The 25942-nt window shown below is 39.2% G+C and overlaps 1 protein-coding gene across 6 annotated transcripts in view; it reads right to left on the minus strand.

Moving 5' to 3' along the window:
* The window catches only part of metap1d (methionyl aminopeptidase type 1D (mitochondrial)), a 130926-nt gene that overhangs the window by 82222 nt on the left and 22762 nt on the right, over positions 1–25942 (minus strand). For 3 of the 6 annotated variants that reach the window (XM_073047221.1, XM_073047224.1, XM_073047226.1), the window contains exon 2: positions 19459–19521. The exons of 2 other annotated variants lie outside the window; for them this stretch is intronic. In XM_073047221.1, the coding sequence (XP_072903322.1) occupies positions 19459–19521 (63 nt within the window). Of the gene's footprint in view, positions 1–8723; positions 8813–19458; positions 19522–25942 lie in introns of all 6 variants that reach the window. One more of the 6 variants, XM_073047225.1, reaches the window with a different exon arrangement.

A 25942-nucleotide genomic window follows, 5' to 3' on the forward strand; every position in this document is an offset into this window, starting at 1 on the left:
TGCTTTTTTTAGATACGGAGATCAAAGTTGCACATGAGACTCTGGGTATGCTCTCACCAAGTGTGTACTGTACAAAGACATCTTTACTCTTCTATCCAAATCCTCTTACAATAATGGCCAATTATTGCAGTAGTATCCTACTTTTCACTCACCTGGCTTCCCCTATGACCTTCTAGCTAGTTCTCATGTCCCTCCCCCCACTTTTTGTACTGGCTTCTTCCCCCTTCCTTTCCAGTCCTGAAGAAGGGTCTCGGCCCAAAATATTGACCCTTTCTTCATTTCCATGGGTACTGCTTGACCTGCTGAGTTCCTTCATTATTTTATATGCATTGCTCTGGATCTTCAGTATCTTCAGAATTTCTCGTATTTATAATATGTGCCTTGCTAGTTACCTGTTTGGGTGGCATGGTAGATATACGTCTTTTTCAAAGGAGGTGTAAGACACTCCTTCCATACACTAGCCTGCAGGTCACCCTTGGGCAAGGTGTAACACCTGCAGCCCCCAATCAGGGTCATGTGAAGCCATGAGAGCAGATGGACGTATGAGCAGCTGGACATCACAAGTCCTGGTTTCGCGACCACTGACGCAAGGCAGACAATCCCTGAAGAGTATTGATAACGGCTGGGGTCACACATCTTGTAAAGACACTGCCAAGAGAAGGCAATGGCAAACCAAGAACAATCATGGTCCAAAGGCCATGATCACCTGAGTCAAATGCCAAGGCACATAATGATGATGAGATGCCTGCTGCACTGGCACTCTAGCTTTCAATGAAAAGGATAACCATATCCTATTTAATACTAATGATTCCCAATCTCTCACCATTTAAAAAAAAACATAGCATTCTCTGATTCTTCTACTGTGGCAATAACCTGTCATTTCCCAAATTGTACCAAGGGTGGAAGGAGTGAATTATCCATCAGCTGTCATTTACTCAGCTGGCTCATTTTCTTTTCAACCCTTACATCCACATGACTACTTACATTTTCATCTGGTTTAAGATTTTCCAGATCACCCTTTAAAAGCAGGAGCCCAAGCATTGGTCCCTGCTGTAGTCCACAGGTCACAGTTTGTGGAATACAGCAAGGATTAGTGCTTGGGTTCATGGAGAGACTCCTGGAAGAATACTTCACAGCAGTGGAGTAGGCAGGAATTCATTCTAAGTATCCAGAACAGCAGATGCAATCCAATCAAGTATAATTTTTAAACCTTGGTGCAGGGTGCAGGGGCATGAAGAGACAGGGAAATGGTAATTGCCAATCAGACTTCAGAGCCAATGCTTTTATAAGTGATCACTCTTTATATATTGATCCTGTTTCTCTGGGTCAAGCCGCTGTCTTTGAAAAGTGCTAGTCAAAAGTGCTAAACTCCAGACTGAGAAACCAACTATAACTAATTTGATTTACAGTAAATAAAAATATTACCAAATATCGTTATTTGACATTCAAGAATCTCTAGAGCAATCGAGACAAAATGATCTGCTTTGAATGGAACCCATCCACCACAGATAAGGACAAAGAAATATACAAAGTGCTGGTTCACTTGCAAATTCATACAGCATCTTTCCTTTGGAATTATATCAGTTTCTTTTATTCTTACTGAGTCTAAACCTTACAGCAATGCAACATTGTATTTTAAAAGGGTGCAGAAAATTAACTAAATGAAAATATTTTGATTCCAACATTGCCAGTGACTAATCTTTTATACTTTAAAAATAATTAATTAATACGAGCTTTTTTTTACCCCAAGGGGGAATGCAAATTCTGATGCACAGCAGAATGCCATGCCCTTAAAATGCCTCTCAAAATTATTTGGTTTCCATAAAAATTTACCTTCAGCAATAATCATATTATGATCTTATACTGATATAGTTCTGTACACTATCTTCTCACAATGCATAACAAGTCAAACAATTACAGTATACTTACTAAATTTGCTTATATGATTTAAAGCACATTGACTATTAAAATGCTGCTGAGAAGGGCAAATTTTCATCTCAATGAAATACAGTCATTATCCATCACTGCATCAATCTCCAAACTATTTCCTCTCCAATTTCCACTCATGCCAGACATCTGAATTTACTTTGAGGAACCCCAGGTATAGTGACACATTAAGTGCTGGCACCCAGATACTGAAAGCATCTTATTAATGGAATGATACTTTAATTAATTCAGAGCAAAACAGTGCGGTGTCAACCCAATAGTTTCAATGTAATCACTACTCATTAATTGTAATACAATAAAGCTAGCAACTTTTAGGAGGATTAATTAATTCTGCTATTTGTAGAATTCACTGATTCATTGCTGTTATCCATCTAGACTTACCAATAATTATGGATTAATTAAAAGCAAACTGTAAAAAAACTATTAAAAATTAAGGAAACTAATAAAATTCTTTGAACTTTAGAAAATATGAAGGCTTTATGTAAACAGGTAATTGATCTTAAACTTCCTTTCAAGCAAAAACTGCTTTTTTCAAAAGTTATTAACCTGAAAAGAGTCAGAGTTATTTGTTATCATAATCTTGGGATTATGGGGAAATATTTTTCATATTAGTAAACATAAATGAACACCCATTTAATAGAATGGTATTAAATCTGATTTTTCAAAAATATAAACTTAATCAAACTTTGAGAGCTTTGAAAACAAATTTTAATTCAAAATTACAACAGTGTTTTTGAATTATAAAAATAATACTCAGCGAATAGATGTGATCACACAAGTTTTCAATTTCCATTGTTTTTCTATGACAAAATGGGTTACACAGATTACTTTTGCTAACTTTGGGTTAAACAGATCTCAAACATTTGCAGCAAAACATTACTAAGATGAAAACCAAAAGCATATTGCAGAGTTGGCCATTATTTTATTACAGTTTACTTTATCAATCTATAATCAATTACAGCTATTTATCACATTTTATTTTTAAAAATTGGGATTTTAGCCTTAGATACCAAATTCAAATATAATGCCATCAATAAATTTACTTCAGAAAAATAATATTTTAAATAGTTGTCTGTAACTTCCCTTTGCCCCAGAAGTTAAGAAATAACGGCATTTCATTTTGGGGAAAATAGTGATGAAATCACATATCTCATGGGAGCTTGGAAATAATGTGGGAACATTCTGGAACTACCCACACATTTCCTTTCCAGGGAAGAAAAATCTTAATATTTCTGTGGCTATTCTGAAACCACATCTTCACAACCCATTTGATACATCAACATCATCAATCATTAGTGACAGCTGGTCATGTACCACAATGCCTCGCAATAAGCCTCCAAGAAAATACTAACATCTGGACATAACAAACATACTGCAAGCAGTATTTTTCTAACTAACAGATTTGTTCCCCCTCCAAACTTTGTTAGAGAATGCAGATACTAAATTTATCTTATTGCTAAGGTGCATTTGTTCAAATTGACTAATGACAAAGACTACATTTTCACAACAAATTAAAATTGGAGTTGTTGAATAATTGTAATACATGTTGCCTGAGGGTAGATACACTTACTCATCCAAGTAGAAAGCCAAGAATTCTTCAAATTTAACTAACAGTAAATTCATGTTGTTGATAAATTGTAATGAGTGTAAACAAATAGATAACAGTTTTCAGAGAAGAAAAACAAAAATAGTTTTAAAAAAGCCTTTTCTTTGATTGTGATAACCTGCTGAGGATATCTGTAATAAAATAGATGAATTAACAATTTACAACAAAAGTTAACAACAAAGATTTACATATTATATACTTCAGTTGGCTGTTGAGGCATGAGTTTCAGGGTTAGGACTAGAGGCTACCTTAAACAACAGTGCATTGACATTGCAGTGTCTGCATATTTGTGCTGGTCATGCCATCATCAGCTTTCTTTTTCAGAGGTTAACTGCTCCAGCAGCCAAATAAAATACAGAGACAAGCATGTAATTATGTAGATAGTCAAAGGGCATGCTCCATTTTGAAACCTATTTGCATGGTAAAATCTGCCCAATTTAGTACACCGGAAACAAACAAGGGAAGGGACTCATGTCCAATATCCCAGATTCCAGATGCTTTGTGCAGTTTCTTTTGTGAAATGAAACATATTCACATCAGGCCATTTGTCAGAATGTTACATGATAAAACAAATTAAGTCACCCTTTAATAGTGGTAGAAGGTAAATTGGATGGTGGAAATTACATAAAGAGGCCAGAATGACCAATTGGCAAACTAATTTAGAATGGTTCATGTACTTTTTTGTGCTTTACATGCTTTAAACAGGCATTGGTTGATTAATATCACCATAAAACTACACACTAAGAAATAAAGTCTAATCCTGTTAACTACTCATGAATGAGTTTAATGAACAAAATTTAAAGTGTCAGATACATTTCCTGCTTTTTTATTCATTTCTTTAAACATGAATCACTGCATGATTTTGCTACATTTAAAAACTGCATCTATTTTATCACTTAACAATGAATACACTTGTGGATAATTACATGACACTCTTTCAAACTCAAGTGAGGAATGCTGCATAAATTTGTAACTTAACAGGTCACAGCTTGGTTACTGAATACTTCTTCAAAAGTGGAATGAAACAATATTTTACTGTTAGTCACTGATAATGCAAAAGATATATCCTGTTCAATTTGCATAAATTTCTCATGAATAATTGCTAACCAGATATTGATTATTTTATAGGATTTTAAATTAACATTGATTAGTTAAACAAAATTCTGAACATTTTAAAACAGATTAATTATGAGAAAACTCATAATTAATGTTACAATTAATTAGTGTTACAATTTCCTCAACAAGGGAGCGATGGGTTCATTTTAAATATTTTCAGTATCTAAAAGCAAAATAAGTACATTTCTAAATTATTTTAGTGGACCATTATTTTGGTCTAATATCATTTTTATATTCGTACATAGTTTTGAGTTAATTTACCGTATACAGCAAATTTTTCACAATACTGAATATTTTTAAATGGTTTTATTAGTGGCAAGTACAACCCATAAAATTAATTATTATTGGCAAAGTAACGCAAGGGATTCTTGTTCTCTTTAGAAATGCTTGGCATCTATTATGAAAATCTTACCTTGGTTAAAAAACCTTATATACTTAAGTAATCTTTCATGCCATTAACCAATTACTTCAACTCCAAATTTCAAATCAAAAGCAACACAAAGATTGGTTAGAAGTGAACTAATGCATCATAAATAAAGCAGCTATTATCTCTTGATAAGAAACAAGATACAGAATACATTATTTGGTTGCTGAAGCTAAAGTATTCATGTATGTCAGTTGTTTGCTGTATTCATTCCTTCACATTTAGATACACTAAAGTCAATGGAACAGAATTTACGGAGGTAGATAAAACTGGCACCTGATGCTCTTTATCTGTTTGGTGCTGGTGGCTAAAAGCTATCTTCTCCTACATAATTTTGTTGATATTCAAATATGTCCTTTTCACATTGGGAGAAGTATTGCATTTGTAACTGGAAGGATTATTCTACAGATCTAACATGTTACTTGTTTTTGAGTACTAATTGCCTATGAGAAAATGTCTTCTTGAACCTTTGCCATCCTTGGTGTGAAGATACACCCCCCCCCCCCCACCCCCAGTCCATGATGCTGTAAGGTATGATTCTAACCCAGCAATAATAAGAAAATATACTTTCAAAGTAGGGTGGCATGTATCTTGAAGAGAAATTTGCAGGTGCTGGGGTTCAAAGCCCCAGCTGCTCTGATACTTCTAGGTAGTAATGGATACAAGCTTGGGAGGTCTGGTTGAAAATGGCTTGCCAAGGCAGTGAAGTGCACTTTCTAGATGGTACACATTGCAACTATGCAGCAGCAGGAAAGAATTTTCAAGATAATAGATGGGGATACTAATCAAACAGATTAATTTCCTGTGGATTGTTTGTAGCTGCACTTATTCAGTCAAGTGAAATGTATGCCATAATATTTCTAACATCTGCCTAACAGATAGTGAAAAAGTTTCTGAAGTCAGGAAGTGAATCACTCAATGCAGATCATGCCATCCAGGAGTCACAGTAAATATCATAGCTACAGTATCTATGTGGCTGAATCAGTTAGGTTTCTGATTAATAGTGACCTTAGTGATTTGCATAATATGATAGGGATCAATCATTTTGCTTATTTAGCAGAGTTTAAATGTAATACTTGAGGTGACAAGGGCACAGGTTAGGCTTCCAGAGGCCGGAATTTCTGAGGGGATTTGGAACCTCAGTCTTCAGTTAAACTTCTTTCCTAATATTTTCTCTGGCACCCAGAAACTTTTCTTTTTTCAGCATCATTGCTTTCCCTCCAATCCAAACCTGCCAGTTCTTAATCAAGGAGGTAATAATATCATATGAAGAACTGAAGAATAGCCCAATTGAGATTACCTAACAGGCACAGAATGACAATGGAACTAGAAATCTTTTGGTGTAAGGACAGGGCAGCTTCTCATTAATAGGGTTTGTTCAATTATGCTCTGCTGACACTGTCAGAAATTGAAGCCTTGATATAATCTGACTATCATATTTTACATCAAGAAATGATAGACATAAAAATTTCCTACAGTAATAAAATCATGGATACCGAATTTCAACTATCTGAAAAGACTAAATAAGTCAGGTCTCTATTGCACGGTATAGGTAAACAGATTCAAGAGATATGTTCAAAATAACAAGGGGTTTTCATGAGAACATAAGAAATAGGAGCAGGAGTCGGCCATCCAGTCCATCGAGCCTGCCCCGCTATTCAATAAGATCATGGCTGATCTGTCCGTAAACTCAGTTTCATCTACCTGCCTTTTCCCCATAACCCTTAATTCCCTTATGATGTAAAAACCTATCCAACTGCATCTTAAATATATTTAGTGAAGAAGCCTCAACTGCTTCCCTGGGCAGAGAATTCCACAGATTCACCACTCTCTGGGAAAAACTGTTTCTCCTCATCTCCGTCCTAAATCTTCTCCCCTGAATATTGAGGCAATGTCCCCTAGTTCTAGTCTCAAAACAACTTTCCTAATTCTATCTTATCTATCCCTTTCAAAACTTTGTATGTTTCTATAAGATCCCCTCTCGTTCTTCTGAATTCCACAGAGTATAGTCCCAGGTGACTCAATCTCTCCTCATAGGTTAACCCCTTCATCCCTGGAATCAACCTGGTGAACCTCCTCTGCACTGCCTCCAGTATATCCTTCCTCAAGTATGGAGACCAGAACTGCACACAGTACTCCAGGTGCAGCCTCACCAGTACCCTGTATAGTTGCAGCATGACCTCCTGCTCTTGAATTCAATCCCTCTAGCAATGAAGGCCAACATTCCATTTGCCTTCTTAATAATCTGTTGTACCAGGAAGCCAACCTTTTGTGATTCATGAACAAGCACTCCCAAGTCCCTCTGCACAACAGCATGCTGCAATCTTTCACCATTTAAATAATAATCTGCTCTTCTATTATTCCTTCCAAAGTGGATGATTTCGCATTTACCAACGTTGTATTCCGTCTGCCAGACGTTGGCCCACTCACTTGACCTATCTATATCCCTCTGCAGATTCTCCACATCCTCTGTGCTTTTCCACTCAGTTTAGTGCCATCAGCAAATTTTGCTACACTACATAGGCCCCTCTTCCAAATTAAACTGTCTCTATTAATAGGATGGTAAACAGTAAACACAGTATTTAAGATCTAGTACAATGTGAGAAAAATTTCCTTTATCACAAAATGTACAGGTGCACATTCCTTTATCCGAAATTCTGAAATCCAAAAAGCTCCAAAAACCAAAGTTTTTTCCGCCAGCTGCTGATGTCAGGTGTCAGGTGTGACGAGGCCACCAGACGTCAGTTGTGGCTCAGTGCTCGTACTGGAAACATGTGCATTTGCTGTTTGCTGATATTTTGTGTTCACTGTTGACTTTGTGTTTAATTTCACTGTGAAAATGTCAAAAAGAGCTGCAGATTCCCCTATGGGGAACAATGAGAAAAAGAGAAGGAAGCATCTATCATTATCAATAACACAGAAAGTGGAGTTATTGCAGAAGCTTAATCATGGTGTGTCTGTGCGGCGTCTTACTGAAAAATATGTTGTCGGAACTACCATTGTATATGATTTAAAGAAACAGAAAGACAAGTTACTATAGTTTTATAGTGACAGTGACAGAGACATTCTACATTTATTCCAATAAGTCATTTACCATGTTTTTGATTCGGTTCATTTGAAGCTATATATTTTTATGTTTTATTGAATGTTTTTGTTGGGAAATTTTTTTTTTTCTTGTCATTATTCCCTAAACAATACAGTATAACAACTATTTACATAGCATTTACATTGTATTAGGTATTATAAGTAATTTAGAGCTGACTTCAAGTATACAGGAGGATGTGCGTAGGTTTGGAATTCCGCTGGGTCCTAAAGTCCACCGCACTGTGACAGGTTAAATAAGGGACTTGAGCATACGTGTTTCTTGGTATCCGGCGGTGGGGGGGGGGGGGGGGGGGGGATCTGAAATCTGCAAAATTCTGAATTCTGAAATACAACTGACCCCAAGGATTCAGATAAGGGATTGTGGACCTGTATCATGATTTAAACGCCAGCCTGGATGGATTGAAAAGGATGGGTGTTGGGACAGTTCTATGACATTTCCTCAGTTTTTTGCTACACTGAGGCTGTGGGCCTTCTCTGGGCTTCATGTCTATGGACTCACTTTCCTTCTAAATGCTATTTGCTTACTTTTATTATTTGCAGGACTTGTTTTTTTCCCTCTCTCTTTGCACATCTTTTTTTAACGGATTGTTTTGGATTTCTTGTTTTGTGGCTGCCTGTAAAGAGAGAGATCTCAAGCTTGTATAATATATACATACTTCAATAATAAATGTACTTTAAACATTATTATGATCTGGAAATCACTAAAAGAGTGGTAGAAGCAGATGTAATATTGACTTTCAGGAGGGAAAATAAGGTTTTCTTTTAAAAACTTGCAGGCCCGAATGGAAATATCAGTGAAGTCGAACTAATTAGAGAGTTAGAACTGGTCTAAAGATTCCTTATACTTTGTTACTAAAACTCACATATCTTTGGCTTTGATGCCATCAATTAAATTTCTGTAAACTTATATTGAAATTAAGCACACTAACAGCCATTTCATTTCAACTGTCTAGATAGGTATTTAACCTCCACACTGGCAGTCCCCTCAAAATTTCAGTTAACTCAATTTTACAGGTTAATGAATGAATGTGATCTCAACTGAGGAAGGATAATTGCTTCAGGACACATCAAAGCCGTAACAACAGCATTCAAGTACAAGTAGGCAGATCACGACAATCTTGTAGCCTGAACAGGAAGATGTGACATTTCATTTTGACATAAATTTAATAAAAAGATAAAATCAATGCAATATCTATAAGGAACAACAATTCTGCAGATTTACAGAGAGAGTAATACACACAAAATGCTGTAAGAACTCACCTGGTCAGGCAGCATCTGTGGAAATGAGAAAACAGTCCACGTTTCAGTCTCAGACCTTTCTTCTGGATTGGAAAGGAAGGGGAAAGAAGCCAGAATAAAAAGGTGGGAGGGGGAGGGAAAGGAGGACTAGCTAGAACCCAGAGAGTGATGGTTACAAGTCTGTCTTCAGTAAATTTACACATAAATAAAGTAACGGGCAGCCAAATGTTTCTGCAATCTTAGTCAATATTATTTTGTCAAAAACTCCAAAAACAAGCTGCAGACTTCCCTTATTTACACACGCTTTTACATGAATACAATGTATTCATCTTCAGTGTGACAGATTATATCGAGGCTTTGATTTTACAAATATGACAGATAAATATTTATGTCTAATAATATAGGTTCCTGCATGAATTCACCATACTGAGTTCTAACATGCTTTCTGCAGTACATTCCTGAGATAGACCATGGGTGTATTTGTTCCAAAGGGTTTCATTCCTTTGAACTGATATTGCAAACAATCAAAAGCCACCTAAACCTAAATTAATATGAACTAAGTATTCAACAAGCCAGGAATATCTCAGTTTAAGAAGGATGTTAATATATTTGAAGCAGTTCAGAAAAGATTTATTAGCTCAATCACTGAAAAGTGTAAGTTGTTTCATCATGAAAGGTTGGATGGACCACATTGATTCCACTAGGGTTTATAAGGCTGACAGCAGATTTGAATGAAACATAATGATCCTGAGGGATCTTGAGAGATGAATGTGGAGAGACATTTCTTATTGTACGAGCATCCAGAACCATCATTTGTTATTTAAAAATAATGGGTTGCCCATTTAAGACAGAAATAAAGAGAGATTTTTTTTCTTTCAAAGGGTCATAAACCTTTGGAACTCTTTTCTTTAAGGATGGTAAAAACAAAGTCACAGAATATTTGCAGAAAGATGTGAAAAACAAAGGAATGGACACTTAAAGGTTATAGAGAGCAATGCAGACAGAATATAGCAATACACTAAGAAATTTCTATAGCTGTACCGTGGAGAGCATTCTGACAGGCTGCATCACTGTCTGGTATGGGGGAGGGGAGCTACCGCACAAGACCGAAAGAAGTTACAGAGGATTGTAAATTTAGTTGGCTCCATCTTGGGTACTAGCCTACAAAGTACCCAAGATATCTCCAAGGAGCGGCGTCTCAGAAAGGCAGCGTCCATTATTAAGGACCTCCAGCACCCAGGGCATGCCCTTTTCTCACTGTTACCATCAGGTAGGAGGTACAGAAGCCTGAAGCCTCACACTCAGTGATTCAGGAACAGCTTCTTCCCCTCTGCTATCTGATTCCTAAGTGGACATTGAACCCATGAACACTACCCCACTTTTTAACAATATATTATTTGTTTTTTGCACAATTTTTAATCGATTCAATATACATATACTGTGATTTATTTATTAATTATTTTTTTTCCTTCTATATCATGTATTGCATTGAACTGTTGCTGTTAAGTTAACAAATTTCACAGCACATGCCAGTGATAATAAACCTGATTCTGAGATAAACCATAATATTATTAAAAAAGCTGGATGAACTCAGCAGATGCTGCCCAACCTGCTGAGTTCATTCAGCTTTTTTGTACGTCTTGATTTGACCTCAGCATCTGCAGTGTACTTTGTGTATATTATTAAAAGGCAGGTGCCAGGTGGCCTAGACCTGGTTTATGTCTTCATAAACCTTACAGATCAAAATTTTCCTTTAAGTAATACCTAACTACATTGAAAATATCTTTATATACGTGATGATGGCGCTAAACAGCCACTCCTTTGCATGCATCTTCGGAAACAGCTATATTTCCATCTTTAATATCTCAATTTTTCCCTTTCAGGGTTCTTTTGAAGACCCTGACATGGAGTTCTTTGCAGGAATGGGACACGGTCTCAGGGTTTCATAACTGGCCATTGTTCGGCACGCCAAGGGCTCAGCCTAAGAGTTCGGCTTGACTTTGAAGGCCTAGGATCTCAGGGCTCTGGAGATGGGCAGATCAAAGGTCGGTGTCACAGCAGGAGATCCATGTGTCTTTAGGGGACTCAGAATATCTATGGCTGTGTGCCCAGAGACCTAAGAATTTTGGGCACAGAACTTGGAAAAAGCAACGTAACGGACTTTTAACATCGTAAACCAGCGAGTTGTTTGTTATGTCTCCCCTCTCGCTGTGAAATGGAGATGCCTCTTTCTCTCTTATTGGGGGGTGAGAGGAGGGAGAGAGGGGGAGAGGGCAAGAGGGGGGAGGGGGAGAGGGAGAGAGAGAGAGAGAGAGAGAGAGAGAGAGAGAGAGAGAGAGAGAGAGAGAGAGAGAGAGAGAGAGAGAGAGACAGATAGACAGACAGAACGCGCGCGCGCCTGTGGTATGTCCAATACTGGGTGAAATGCAAAGTCTTTGGGGTAACTGCAAGTCTGTGTCTTTGCTGTTGCTTTGCTCATGCTTGAGTGCTCGATGACAAGTGCCAATGATTTTTTGCCAGTGGGGGGGAGGAGGGATTGTTACTTTGCTGCTGCTTATGTGCAGGATGGAGGGGAGCTGGGGGGGACTTTGGGATTCTAACATTTAACTGTCATTCATTCTTTGGGGCACTCCTCTGTTTGTGTGGATGGTTGCGAAGAAAAAGTATTTCAGGATGTATATTATATATATTTCTCTGACATTAAATATACCTTTGAACCCATATCTTTTCATCTTTACCATCATACTTAAGCATATTTATTTTTTCTTCCACTGAATGGATTCCAAGCTTGGTCTCTAAGGTAACTGGGAATTTTTTTCCTCTCTACATTTCAGCTGTAAAGGATGTTGTTCTAATTTTGCAAAAAGTGCATGTAAGTAATCACAAATATCGTAGCATCCTGCTTGGTTCTTTCACAATCCAGCTTTTCATATTTGTGACCCTCAACCCAATAGGTACACCTCTCTAAAGATGCAATGAAATACTTAGCTACAACTCAGGTCTTGACATTGTTGGAATCAAGGTAAGTTGAGGTAATCCAGAAGATTGAAGGAGACAGTAATGAATTTTGTTCAAGAGTTAATGAGGAATCCGGTATTATTGAAAACAAACACAAAATTGGTCATTATAAACTATAATATATACAAGAGTTAATGTATTTTTAGTAAATAGGTGCACTATTGTCTGTGACTTTTGATACATTTCTGTAATGTTCCCAGCTATTTGTTGAATGTTAACCACTTTCAATAAAAGATTGATAACTCCAGATTTGCAAGAAGGAACACCAAAGACCCTACAGACACTATGTTACCAACAAATTTGGGATGTTGATACTTGAGAGAGTAACAGTGTGAACAGCAATCTGATGTGATGTTAACAGTGAATATAGTTTACTAGGTAGAGCAGTAACGATGACAGACGTGAATGTAATAAGATCAAGAAATAAGATCAGTCTCAAGACATTTATCCTGAATATGGAAAGAGCAGATATGTCCTTTAGAGCCAATTGCATTGTTGTAATTCTGAAGGCCACAGCACAGAGCAATGGATCCAGATGCAAAAATGGAAGGTAACATCATTGTTGCTTCTGGTACAGAAACATGAGACTTTGGTGGGTCTACTAGTGCCACATGCTACAGGTAGAATCTCACACAGGAACATTTAAAAACCTTGATTACACATTAAGAATTACAAGTTTGCCTAGTGTATCTAGGGGGTTGAAGGAATCATCAGGTGATTGCATCTTCAAGCACACAGGATACTGGTTTTAATTAGTCATGGCATAGAATTTAAGAGCATTATGTTCATGGTTTGTTGATCCTCTCCGTACCTTGTGGTGTATCGGGCAGCAACCTTTGCTGTATCTTTAGAATTTATCTGTTTTTTATGAGGCCGAGTTGCTTGCTCAATACTCAACTCAGGACAGATGGGAAGTGTGCAAGGAGCCGGCTGAATTCGATCCCAGGACCACTCACCTCGAAGTTTGGTGTGGAAGCCATTACACCAATGGCCAGCTAAAATTAAGTTCACGGTACAACATCATAAAACTTTCTTTCGATCACAGCAAGAGTACAGTGGTCACTATATCAGAGTAAGAATTTGAGTGCATTGGGGAAGAATGCATTGGAAGTTCATCAGGTTGTTACCTGGTACGGGATGCTTTGGTTACGAGGAGAATCTGGATAGGCTGAGTTTGTTTTCCTTGGAGCAGAAACGACTGAAGATGGGTGTGATACAGGTATCTAAAATCATAAGCTGCACAGATAGGGTGGATAATGAGAAACTTTTCCCAAGACAGAGACATTTTATATCAGAGAATATAGATTTAAGGTAAGCAATAAGAAAAGTGGAAGAGATCCTGGGAAAATAATTACTCACCCAGAGGCTGCTGCACTCTGGAACTTGCTACCCTGTGAAGGAAGATGGTGCAGGCAGGTGCTCTCACAAGCTTACAAAGTATCTGGATGAGTATTTTAATCACTGAGGCATAGAGAGCTACAGATCAGTGTGCTAAATGGGACGATTATATTACGATAGGCATGGTGATGGCAGGCTATTGGCCCTGTTTATGTGTTGTAGATAGATAGATGATAGATAGATACTTTATTCATCCCCATGGGGAAATTCAACTTTTTTCCAATGTCCCATACACTTGTTGTAGCAAAACTAATTACATACAATACTTAACTCAGTAAAAAATATGATATGCATCTAAATCACTATCTCAAAAAGCATTAATAATAGCTTTTAAAAAGTTCTTAAGTCCTGGCGGTAGAATTGTAAAGCCTAATGGCATTGGGGAGTATTGACCTCTTCATCCTGTCTGAGGAGCATTGCATCGATAGTAACCTGTCGCTGAAACTGCTTCTCTGTCTCTGGATGGTGCTATGTAGAGGATGTTCAGAGTTATCCATAATTGACCGTAGCCTACTCAGCGCCCTTCGCTCAGCTACCGATGTTAAACTCTCCAGTACTTTGCCCACGACAGAGCCCGCCTTCCTTACCAGCTTATTAAGACGTGAGGCGTCCCTCTTCTTAATGCTTCCTCCCCAACACGCCACCACAAAGAAGAGGGCGCTCTCCACAACTGACCTATAGAACATCTTCAGCATCTCACTACAGACATTGAATGACGCCAACCTTCTTAGGATGGTATGATGTACGATGGTATGGCTCTATAATTCTTGATATCAAGCAGTAGCCAGTAAGAATCTGTATCTGTTGGACAGCACAAGAGAGTCAGTCTCACAAGCATGAGGACAGGAGCTATGCTATTACAAGATTCCATGGATAAGGGGGAAAGGCAGAAGACAAAGTACGGAGTGTTACAGAAAGGTTTTCTCAACTGAATCTGGCAGAAGATGAGGTTTTGCACGTTCTGGGAAAAACCACAGCATCGCTAATAATGGTTTTGATAAACGTTTAGATATTAGGACAATTAAGTGATGCCAGATTAGTGCAGGAAACCTACACTAATGTAAAATAAATTAGTTTGAATAGCAGAAAAGACTCCAAGGGGTCAATATATTCTGCTTCCATTTTTACATTGTTTAAAGAATTACTGAATGGGTGAAATCAACCACAATTTGAAATAAAAACAGAAAATATTGGGAACACTCAAGCAGGTCCAGCTGCATCTGTGGAAAGAGAAACAGATTTAATGTTTCAATTCAAGACTCATTCAGAATTGCTGAATACTTCCACCATTTTCTGTTTTTATTTCAGATCTCCTGCATCTGCAGTATTTTTTTAAAATTTCAAACAGGGGTTAAGTTGAATTTGTAAGGGTTTCCCTGAAGTATCTTTTGTTAATCCTTTCATTTCCTGTAACTTTTGTAGATAGAGCAAACTAAGAACTAATCAATGTTTTACTTCTAATACGAGATTACACTTTATTGACTTAAGATTCTAATTTCAAGTTCAAAAGATACTGTTTTAACTGAAACTTACAATCATCCATTGGTAGTCATTTAGTCTTTGGTGCAGTCCTGAATCAGGCTTACTAGCTTTGTCCTGCTTGCAGTTGCAGCTCCTTCTGTCTTGCTGACCACAAACAGTGTGTGTTACATCTTTTTATGTTACTTAACCACTAGCCATTCCCTCACACAAGAATCTGCATGGTGCTAGTGACGCTTACAATAGTAAATATTTCCAAAATGCAAATCTCACTAGCAAATCAATGGTTGGCAGCAATTAAGTTTCACAAAAATAAATTATTTCTAGTTAGAACTTCCAAGTAATTTGTAGTGTCTTGGCAGTTGCTTACTCATGTGCTTAATACCCCAAGTTAAAAAAAATATGGGCACCTCTTGCTATAACTAGCTCCCCTACACTTCCTACTGATTCCTACACTTCAGCTTTATGAGCATCTGCCTTGTCTTCCTTCACCTTTTACCTCCCTCTACACATGGCTAATTCACTTTCTCTTCAGCGTTTGCACCGATTCTGTTCATTTTTTTTAAGCTTCTCAAGTGATAAATCTGTATTTTGCAGTTTCTTTTAGTGAATACACATTCTTTACATTTTTACAGGTAATAGAAAACAAGAAAACAGAATGTAGGTAAGCTATGACAAATTAGGATTTATTCAGGCTTTGGACTGGAAGCTGAGTCGCTCAAGCTGGAAGTGAATAGAAGATACAGCTACGAGGTACTGTAACAAATATTGGAAGAAAAGAATTGCAGAAATATGCCTAGAAGTTAGTTTCTGACAAAGCCTAGTATGGGACTACCCAAGCAGAATATGAGGTGCTGTTTTGTTTGTCTGCATTTGGCCTTACTATGGAAATGCAGGAGACTAAGAACAGATAGGTTTACATGGGAGTGAAGAGAAGAGCTAAACTGGCTTGCAATGGAGCTCAGGATGGCTATGATTTGCTCAGTGCAGGCATGTCAGAGTGGTCATTGAGTCAATGCTTGGAATTCCTATGCAGAGGCCACAAGAAGAGCAGTGAAGGCAAAAGACAAGGCAGGTGGAGGTTCATGTGAACATATTCCTCACCTGGAAGGGCTGTTTAGACTTGACGATGAGGGAGGAGGTGTAGGGGCAGATGTTGCACCTTTTGCAATAGTAGGGGTAAATACCCGAGGATGAGGAGGGATGAATTAACCATGGAGTTATGGAAAGTGTGGTCCCTGAGAAAACAAAAAGGTAGAGGGAGTGGAAGTGTGACAAGTGGTGAGATAGCATTGCAGCTGGCAGAAATGATAGAACTATGTGCTGGAGGTGGAAGCTAGTAGGGTAAAAGGTGAGGACCAAAGGAGTTCTACATCTGTTCATTCCGTCTAGGTGGAGTTATGGTGGGCATGGTGGGGGGGGGGATGGAATGTGGAAAATGGAGGAGATTCTGGTGAGGGCTCCATCAGCCATGTAGGGGCAACACTATATTTCTTGAAAAAATGAAAGCATTTCATTTCATCCTGGAATGGAAATTTGCATCTCAAGACCAGATGCAGCGGGCTTGTCTCTTGTAAGGATGCCATCCTTAAAAAAGACAGGATGGGAGAAGGTACAGTCTGGGTAGTTGTGGAAATCAGTCGTTGATAGCAAATGACATTGGATAGCTTGTTTCCTAAGATGGAGGCAAAGCAATCCAGAAATGGGAAATGTGAGAGATAGTCCAAGCAAATTTGAGGATGGATTAAAGATTATAGTGGAGTATTTTGCTTCAGATTTCACCATCTGCAGTCTCTTGTCTCCATTTATTAAAAGCCAAATTGGTCCTAGACATGAATATAACAGGGATACAGCTGGACAATCATAGAGGTATAAAACAGCATTCAACACATGCTTGGAAAACATTTACAAAGCCATAGCTCATGAATGACCTTATTTACTCATGCTGGTGGAGGCTGTTACAAGAAATGTAGACCAGTTTCTGCGCTACTTGCAGGAGAGACAGGCCCATCACTTAGATTACTCAGCAGAAAAATATTCACAAAGACAGCATAGTGTCCCTAGCGTTGTCTATGCCAACTTTGTTCATTCTTCCTGTGACCACACAAGATTTTTTCTGGGCACCTAATGTTTCCCCTTCATCCAAAAGATATGCAGATTTTTTTTTGTAAATTACCCATGGTGTGTGGGTGAGTGAAAGAACCTGTGAATAGTTGATGGGAACAGGAAGAAAATAAATAATAGGAGAAGTTCATGGACAATGATACTGTTCTGTTATTCAGCATAGGTTCAAGTGAACAACAGTACTCCAATACACTATGTGATGTACTTACTGATCCTTATGCTGAACTTGGCTGTCAGCCCTTTAAATTTACGTTTTAGATATTAATCTGTACTGTCAATTTTAGGATTGTCTTGAATCTACCAGAATGTTGGCGTGGTAGGAAGATGACAGGATGAGAGTACTTAATGGGAATAAGTAAATGGGTGAAGCAAAGATAACGCACTCTATGTGGGTCAAGGTGGGAACAAAGGCATGGCAAAGATCCAGACTCAAGATCCTTATGTGAATGATTAACACTGAGAAGGGTCTGTGGGGGTGGGGGAGGGGGTATGGTGGTGAGGGGTTGTAGTAAGAGGGTAGTGAAAAGTTGAAGATAAAAATAGCAGAGAGACTATTTTTTTGTAATAGGATCCAATAAGCTTGAAATGTAAAGTAGTTGATATTGATTAATGTTGAATTATAACAGTTCAGATACAATATGATACACTTTGGGTAATGCACAACATTATGGTGTGATTTTGCAAAACAATAATATTACAGAAATATTTTAATTTTCTCTATGAGCCTGCTCTCCGATCTAAATAGCTAATGCTTCATTAACCTTCATTTATTGTTAATTTTGTTTACTTTTTAAAATCATTGTTTCTACCTTTTTATTTACTTCCAATCTGAACAATTTTTCTCAACCAAGTGATTGACTATTTACATGTTTATCTTAATGTCAATCATATACTTTCTAGCATCCATTCAAAATTTTGTTTATTATTTATCACATTTCACAGCTTTTCTTCCATGGTAGCAAGTAACATTAACACCACAAATATGCAGGCAATGACCACCTCCACTAGTAACGTATTTAACCAACTAACTTTGACATCCAATGGCTTTAATATTGCCAAGATACCAACTATCAATGTGCTAGCGGCCAGCCACATAAATACTGTGTCAGTTGATGGAATACTCTCCTCTTGGTTCAATGAGTACAACTTCAAAAACACTGGAGGAGCTTGGCATAATTGCATATTCTCTAATGAGATACAAGGAGGTCATTCAGCCCATCAAGTTAATGCCAGTTCTCAGAGCAATCCAGTCAATAATTTTAATCCACTTATTCCTCTATTTTCATATCCATCAACTCCACCCTGATTTTCTTACCACCTATCTACACTGGGGGTAACTTATGGTCATCAATTAACCTACCAATTTTGGGATGTGGAAGGAAATCAGAGCATAGGAAATCCATAGCCATAAGGACGATGAGCACACTCCACACACAGAAAGTCAGGTTTAAAAACCAGGTCACAGGAGCTGTTGGACATGCAAACTACCTGCTTCACCATTGTGCCATCCATCCAAACAAAGCAGCTAATTTGACTGCTATAATAGGCACCACCACAAACATCCATTCCAAAAAGCTTTTCTTAGTATCCTGGCACACACAACGCTAATAAACCAGTACCAGTATCAATATCAGAACCACCAATGGCTGCAGTGAGTTGCAACTTCAGAATACAACATTGTTACTCTCCCAAACTACTCTGACAGCATAACCCAAAACAACAAAATCTACCACAAAAAAGGACATGAGTTTCAGACACATGCGAGCACCAGTTCTTTAATGTTTCCCTCCAAGTCACAAAACTGACTTTGAAATTTTAAAGTCTATGCTGATGAAAAACCTTCATCGTCGCTGGAATCCTGGAATTTCCTCCCATCAACATTGTGGAAGCATATTCACCAGGAGGACAGTTTAGAATCAATTTCTCAAGGGAAACTGGGGATGCATAATAAAAGCTGTTCTTGCAAATGATGTTCTGACCTCAAAGAAATAAAGGTACTTGCCATGCACTGGTATTGGCTTCCTTTTGCTCTGATTTCCAAATCTAAAACAAAAATTCTTCTGTGCTGTAAAACAGAAGCCAAAAGGAGTAACTTTAACTTTTATTGATTAAGAACATGTGATTAAAAAAGGGCAGCTAACTTTACACACTTCATGAATTCTAGACAGCAGAAAAGAAACCCAGGCAAGGATTGAAACAAGCTACTGATTCACTTTTTTTCCTCCTGGCAAATTGCTCCCACATTTTACACTTGGTCCTTTTACTCTTCTTTCCCCTCCAAGGTAACAGGACTTGGCACTTTCCATAAATTTAGAATTCTTTTTCAGAGTGTTCAAGAAGGATGAAGGAAGGGGAATCTAACTTGTTAACACTGTTCATATTAACTGAAACAAATCACAATAAATTCCTGTGAGTTTTTAAATTAAATTTTCAATTGTGTACAAAATGTTCCATGAGAAGAGAAAAACACTAAAAAGGTGAAAAAATAGAAGTACACTCAGTGGCCACTTTATTAGATACACAAGTACATCTGCTCATGATTGCAAGTATCTAACCAGCCAATCATGAGGCAGCAACTCAATGCAGACATGGTCATGATGTTCATACCAAACATCAGATATAAGTGACTGATCGATGAATGATTGTTGGTGCCAGACTGCTGATCTTCTGGGTTTTTGAAATGGTCTGAGAATGGTTTGAAAAACAAACAAACATCCAGTGAGCAGCAGTACTGTGGCCAAAAATGCTTCATTAATGAAAGAGATCAGAGGAAACTGGGCAGACTAGTTTCAGGAAGGTGACAGAATGCAAATAACCAAATAACCACACGTTACAACAGTGGTGTACAGAAGGGCAGCAACACGTTGAACCTTGAAGTGGATTGAGCACAAGTATACACTCAATACCTCCTGCACCTAACAGTGTGACCACTGAGTGTATATCAAACAAACTAGATTAAATTATATAAAAAATTGTTTATAGAACACTACACAGTTCTTTCCTGTAGGTCTATCTGAAATCTTTCTGAGTTTCATCCATGGATTACTATTATTTATTCTATCTTTTTTTTCTTCATTCTGTCTGACACTAATGTTGACTTAATAGCCAATTTATCTCTGCAATCTCCAGCTCTGGCTTCCTGCATATGTACGGTACTATTTTCCCTTGCACCACCATTGATATCTATGAATTTAGCTGCCTAAATCTTATAATGTTCTTCAGTACCCGCATGAACTTCTCTTTTAAGATAGTCATTGAAATTTATTTTTCTGACAAAGCCTTTTTCTGTCTTGTGTTGCTCATTGCTAATTTAGTTTGGTATTATCATGATCTTTTAATACATCAAAGGGGACAATAAATATAAAATGCGGTGTTAAATTCATACTAAAAGAACAGCTGCTGAAGAAATTATTTTCTCCAATCTTGTTGGTTCATTCTTTTGTATATGTTTGTTGATTGCAATCTTTATGAACATTGGTGAATTTTTCCACGTGAATACTTAAATGTGAATTTAAATATTGCAATGTGAATCCCAGGTGCCAGGATCAGGGACATCTCAGATTCAGTCCACAGCATTTTGGAGGGGAAGGGGGAAGCAGCCAGATGTCTTGGTACATATTGGTACCAATGACATAGGAAGGAAAAGCAAAGAAGTCCTGAAGAGAGAATTTAAAGAGCTGAGCAAAAAGCTGAGAAGTAAGATCATAATTTTTGGATTGCTAACTGTGCCACGTGCCAGTGAGGGTAGAGACAGGATTATTTGGCAGATAAACGCATGGCTGAGAAGCTGCTGCGGGGGGCAGGGCTTCTGGTTCTTGGATCATTGGGATCTCTTCTCGGGGAGAATATGACCTGTACAAAAGGGACGGGTTGCACCTGAACTCAAAGGAGACCAATATTCACACGGACAGGTTTGTTAGAGCTGTTGGGGAGGGTTTAAAATAATTTAGCAGGGGGATGGGAACCAGAGTTAAGTGACTCAGAATGGGATGGATGGTAAAAAAGCAAAGATAGCATGCAGTCAGACTGATAGGAATGGCAGGCAAATGATAAGACAAAATTGCAGCTAGCAGGGTGAGTATCAGTGCATTAGGGATGCAGAATCAAATAGGGTAGCAAATACAGTACTTGAAGTATTATATCTCAATGCATGGAGTATAAGAAATAAGATGGATATTCTTGTTGCACTTTTACAGATGGTCAGGTATGATGTTTTTGGCCATCACTGAATCCTGTCATCACTGACAGGAAAGTAAGCAGAGGAGGTGGTTCCTATGACGCTCAGTGTTACATCTCAGTGGAATGAGTCTCTGGCTGAATGTACTCCTGTGCCTAACCAGTACATTATGGAGTGGATGGGAGTCATTGTCCAAGATGGCATGCAACTTGGACAGCATCTTCTTTTCAGACACCACTGTCAGAGAGTCCAGTTCCACCCCCACAACATCACTGGCCTTACAGATGAATTTGTTGATTCTGTTGTTGTCTGCTACCCTCAGCCTGCTGCCCCAGCACACAACAGCAAACATGATAGCACTGGCCACCACAACCTCGTAGAACATCCTCAGCATCGTCTAGCAGATGTTAAAGGACCTCAGTCTCCTCAAGAAATAGAGATGGCTCTGACCCTTCTTGTAGACAGCCTCAGTGTTCTTTGACCAATCCAGTTTATTGTCCATTCGTATCCCCAGGTATATGTAATCCTCCACTATGTCCACACTGACCCCTTGGATGGAAACAAGGGTCACCGGTGGCTTAGCCCTCCTCAGGTCCACCACCAGCTCCTTAGTCTTTTTCACATTAAGCTGCAGATGATTCTGCTCGCACCATGTGACAAAGTTTCCCACCATAGCCCTGTACTCAGCCTCATCTCCCTTGCTAATGCATCCAACTATGGCAGAGTCATCAGAAAACTTCTGAAGATGGCAAGACTCTGTGTTGTAGTTGAAGTCTGAGGTGTAGATGGTGAAGAGAAAGGGAGACAGGACAGTCCCCTGTGGAGCCCCAGTGCTGCTGACCACTCTGTCTGACACACAGTGTTGCAAGCGCATGTACTGTGGTCTGCCAGTCAGGTAATCAACAATCCATGACACCAGGGAAACATGCACCTGCATCACTGTCAGCTTCTCACCCAGCAGAGCAGGGCGGATGGTGTTGAATGCACTGGAGAAGTCAAAAAAACATGACCCTCACAGTGTTCGCCAGCTTGTCCAGGTGGGTGTAGACACGGTTCAGCAGGTAGACGATGGCATCCTCAACTCCTAGTCGGGGCTGATAGGCGAAGTGGAAGGGGTCTAAGTGTGGCCTAACCATAGGCTGGAGCTGCTCTAGAACAAGTCTCTCCAGGGTCTTCATGATGTGGGAGGTCAATGCCACCAGTCTGTAGTCATTGGAGCCACTGGGGCGCAGTGTCTTCGGTACAGGAACAAGGCAGGACATCTTCCACATCACAGGAACCCTCTGGAGACTCAGGCTCAGGTTGAAGACATGGTGAAGTACCCCACATAGCTGGGGGGCACAGGCTTTGAGCACCCTGGGGCTGACACCATCCGGGCCTGCAGCCTTGCTTGGATGAAGACGTTTCAGCTGTCTTCTCACCTGTTCAGCTGTGAAGCCCACTGTGATGGTTTCAAGTAAGAGAGGGGTGTAGTCACGAGAGCAGGGTGGGGGGCTGTGAGGAGAGGTAGGAGGGGAAAGTGGAGTATGTGTTGGTTGGGAACCGACAATCATGTGGGGGATGGGCAGGGGCCACAGTGTCAAATCTATTGAAGAACAGGTTAAGTTCATTGGCCCTGTCCACACTGCCTTCAGCTCCTCTGTTGCTGGTTTGTCGGAACCCAGTGATGGTCCTCATCCCACTCCAGACCTCTCTCATGTTGTTCTACTGGAGTTTCCACTCAAGCTTCCTCCTATACCTGTCTTTAGCCTCCCTGATCTTGGCTTTCAGGTCCCTCTGTATTGTCCTCAGCTCCTCCCTATTTCCATCTCTGAACGCCCTCTTTTTAGCGTTCAGGATGTCTTTAATGTCCTTTGTTACCCATGGCTTGTTATTTGAATAACAAAGGACAGTTCTTACAGTCCACACAGAAGTTGATGTAACCAATAATGCACTCTGTGAGCCCATCAATGTCCTCTCCATGTGGCTCTTAGAGTGCCTGCCAGTCTGTCACCTCAAAACAACCCTGGAGTGCCTCATAAGCGTCCCCCGACCATTTCCTCACTGACCTCGAGGTTGCAGGTTTACTCTTCACCAGAGGCACATAGCAGGGTTTGAGATGCACCAGGTTGTGATCTGACCTTCCCAGTGAGGGGAGGGGAGAGGAGCTGTATGCATCCTTAACGTTAGCATACATCAAGTCCAGGATCCTCTCCCCTCTGGTTGTACAGCTCACATACTGCGTGAAGTTGGGCAGTGTTCTAGCCGTGGTAACATGGTTGAAGTCACCCGAGATGGTAATGAGGGCACTCAGGTGCTGGGTTTGTAGTCCGGCTATGACGGTGTGAATGATGTTACACGCCAACATTGGGTTGGCAGAGGGAGGGATGTACACAACAACCACAATTGCATTGGACCTAATGTTGCTCCAATGTCTTATGGTCTAACATTTAAGTTCTATAAATTATAATAGTTTTGGAATGTAATAAGTCTGATCTATAAAGGAACTGCTTCATATGGTTGCTGACAGATTTCTTAAATTATGGAAATATTTCCATATTAATTTGTTATTCACACAAGTTCTTCTATCAACTTGGGATTGTGTTTAATGTAATTACCATTTACTGGATTCAGATGGGTAAGCCAAGTGGAGAAAAAAAAATGCTCCCGACATTTTTGATTAGAATACAGCTAACAGAATACATAAGCAGAATACTCCTGGCTCCAAATAGTTCAGGACAAATTCTGAGGACTCTACAGAGGACTGAAATGATATTTACCTTACCGATACCAACAAAGTACTCTCTCCTCTCTCCTATTACTACTACATTGACGACCTCCTTATTTTTCTTGTGATAGTGGTTGCTTCAGTTGGCTAATTTTGCTACAAGTTGAGAACATTGTCTTGTCTCTCTGCCTGAAGAAGAATCTGGACCTTGTATGTAAACTCACCCCATCTGCTTCTTCATCAATTGGTATTGTTAGTCTCCAGTCACCTGATAAATATGGTATTATTGTCACTCTCTTTCCTCAGTCATGAGATCCAAGGACCTCATTACATACTCCAGGCTCACATTTCTGTGCAGTGTTGATAGAATGCTATATTCTTAGAAGAGATTCTTTCTGAGATGAAGTCACAATGCTAATTTTTTCAGGAAGTGTACATTGTAAACAAGGCCAGGATTTATTGCATATCCCTTATTTCCCCAGGAACATGGAGGGGAGCTTCCCCTTAACCGTGTTGCAGTCAGCTAAAGGTACTGCATCAAAGATGTTAGGTATTAAATCCAGTATTTAAACCCTGCAACAATGAAGAAATTACAATATAGTTTCAAGTCAGAATAGTTTCTGATTTCCGAGAGAACCCTCCAGATTGTAGCTTTTCCTTGTATTCCTCAGCCTTTGTCTTTATAATATTCTCAAAATTTCTTGTGAGATAGAACTAGGAAATAGGCCCATCGAGTCGACACTGGCTATTTTAGCATATTTATGTCAAGTTTCCCCCACTTATTTCCTTGTAACCTATTAGCTCACACATTCCCATCAACTCCTCCCTAATTCCCCCACCATTTTGTTCTCTAATAGTAATTCACAGTAGCCAATTAATTTGCCAGGACATATTTGGAATGTAGGAGGAAATCAGAGCATTTTGAAAGACCCAGGCGATGATATGTCAGTCCATCGGTGGAGGAGCAACACTTTATAATTCCATCAGGGTAGCCTCCAACTGGCTGGCATTAATATAGATTTCTCCTTCCAGTAAAAAAAATTCTATTCCCACTCTGATCTTTTAGCTCTTCTCACCTTCCTATTACTTCCCCCTGGGTCTCCTCCTCCTTCCCTATTTCCTATGCTTCATTCTACTCTCCTATCAGATTCCTTCTTCTCCAGCCCTTGACCTTTTCCACCCACCTGGCTTCACCTGTCACCTTCCTGCTAGCCTCCTTCCCACACCCTCCCCCCATTTTTACTCTGGCATCTTCCTCCTTCTTTCTCAGTCCTGCAGAAGGGCCTTGGCCCAAAAATTTAACTGTGTATTGATTCCCATTGATGCTGCTTGACCTGCTGAGTTCCTCCAGCATTTTCCATGTTTTGCAGTGACAGGGTGAATTTGCAAACTTCAAGCAGACAGAAGCCAGGATCGAAACTGGATCTCTGGAGGTGTAAGATATCCTAGTGTTTTGAGTGGTAGAGGATGTGGTTTGTAAGGTGCTGTTGAATTAATGAAGCTGAGTAACCGTTCTGTATTTCTGTTGATGGCATACAGAGTAGTCTGTGATAGAGGGGATGAATACTTTGGGTAGATGATGGGGTTTTGTCTCGAATAATG

Source organism: Hemitrygon akajei, chromosome 5, assembly GCF_048418815.1.
Source record: "Hemitrygon akajei chromosome 5, sHemAka1.3, whole genome shotgun sequence".
Classification (NCBI taxonomy): domain Eukaryota; kingdom Metazoa; phylum Chordata; class Chondrichthyes; order Myliobatiformes; family Dasyatidae; genus Hemitrygon; species Hemitrygon akajei.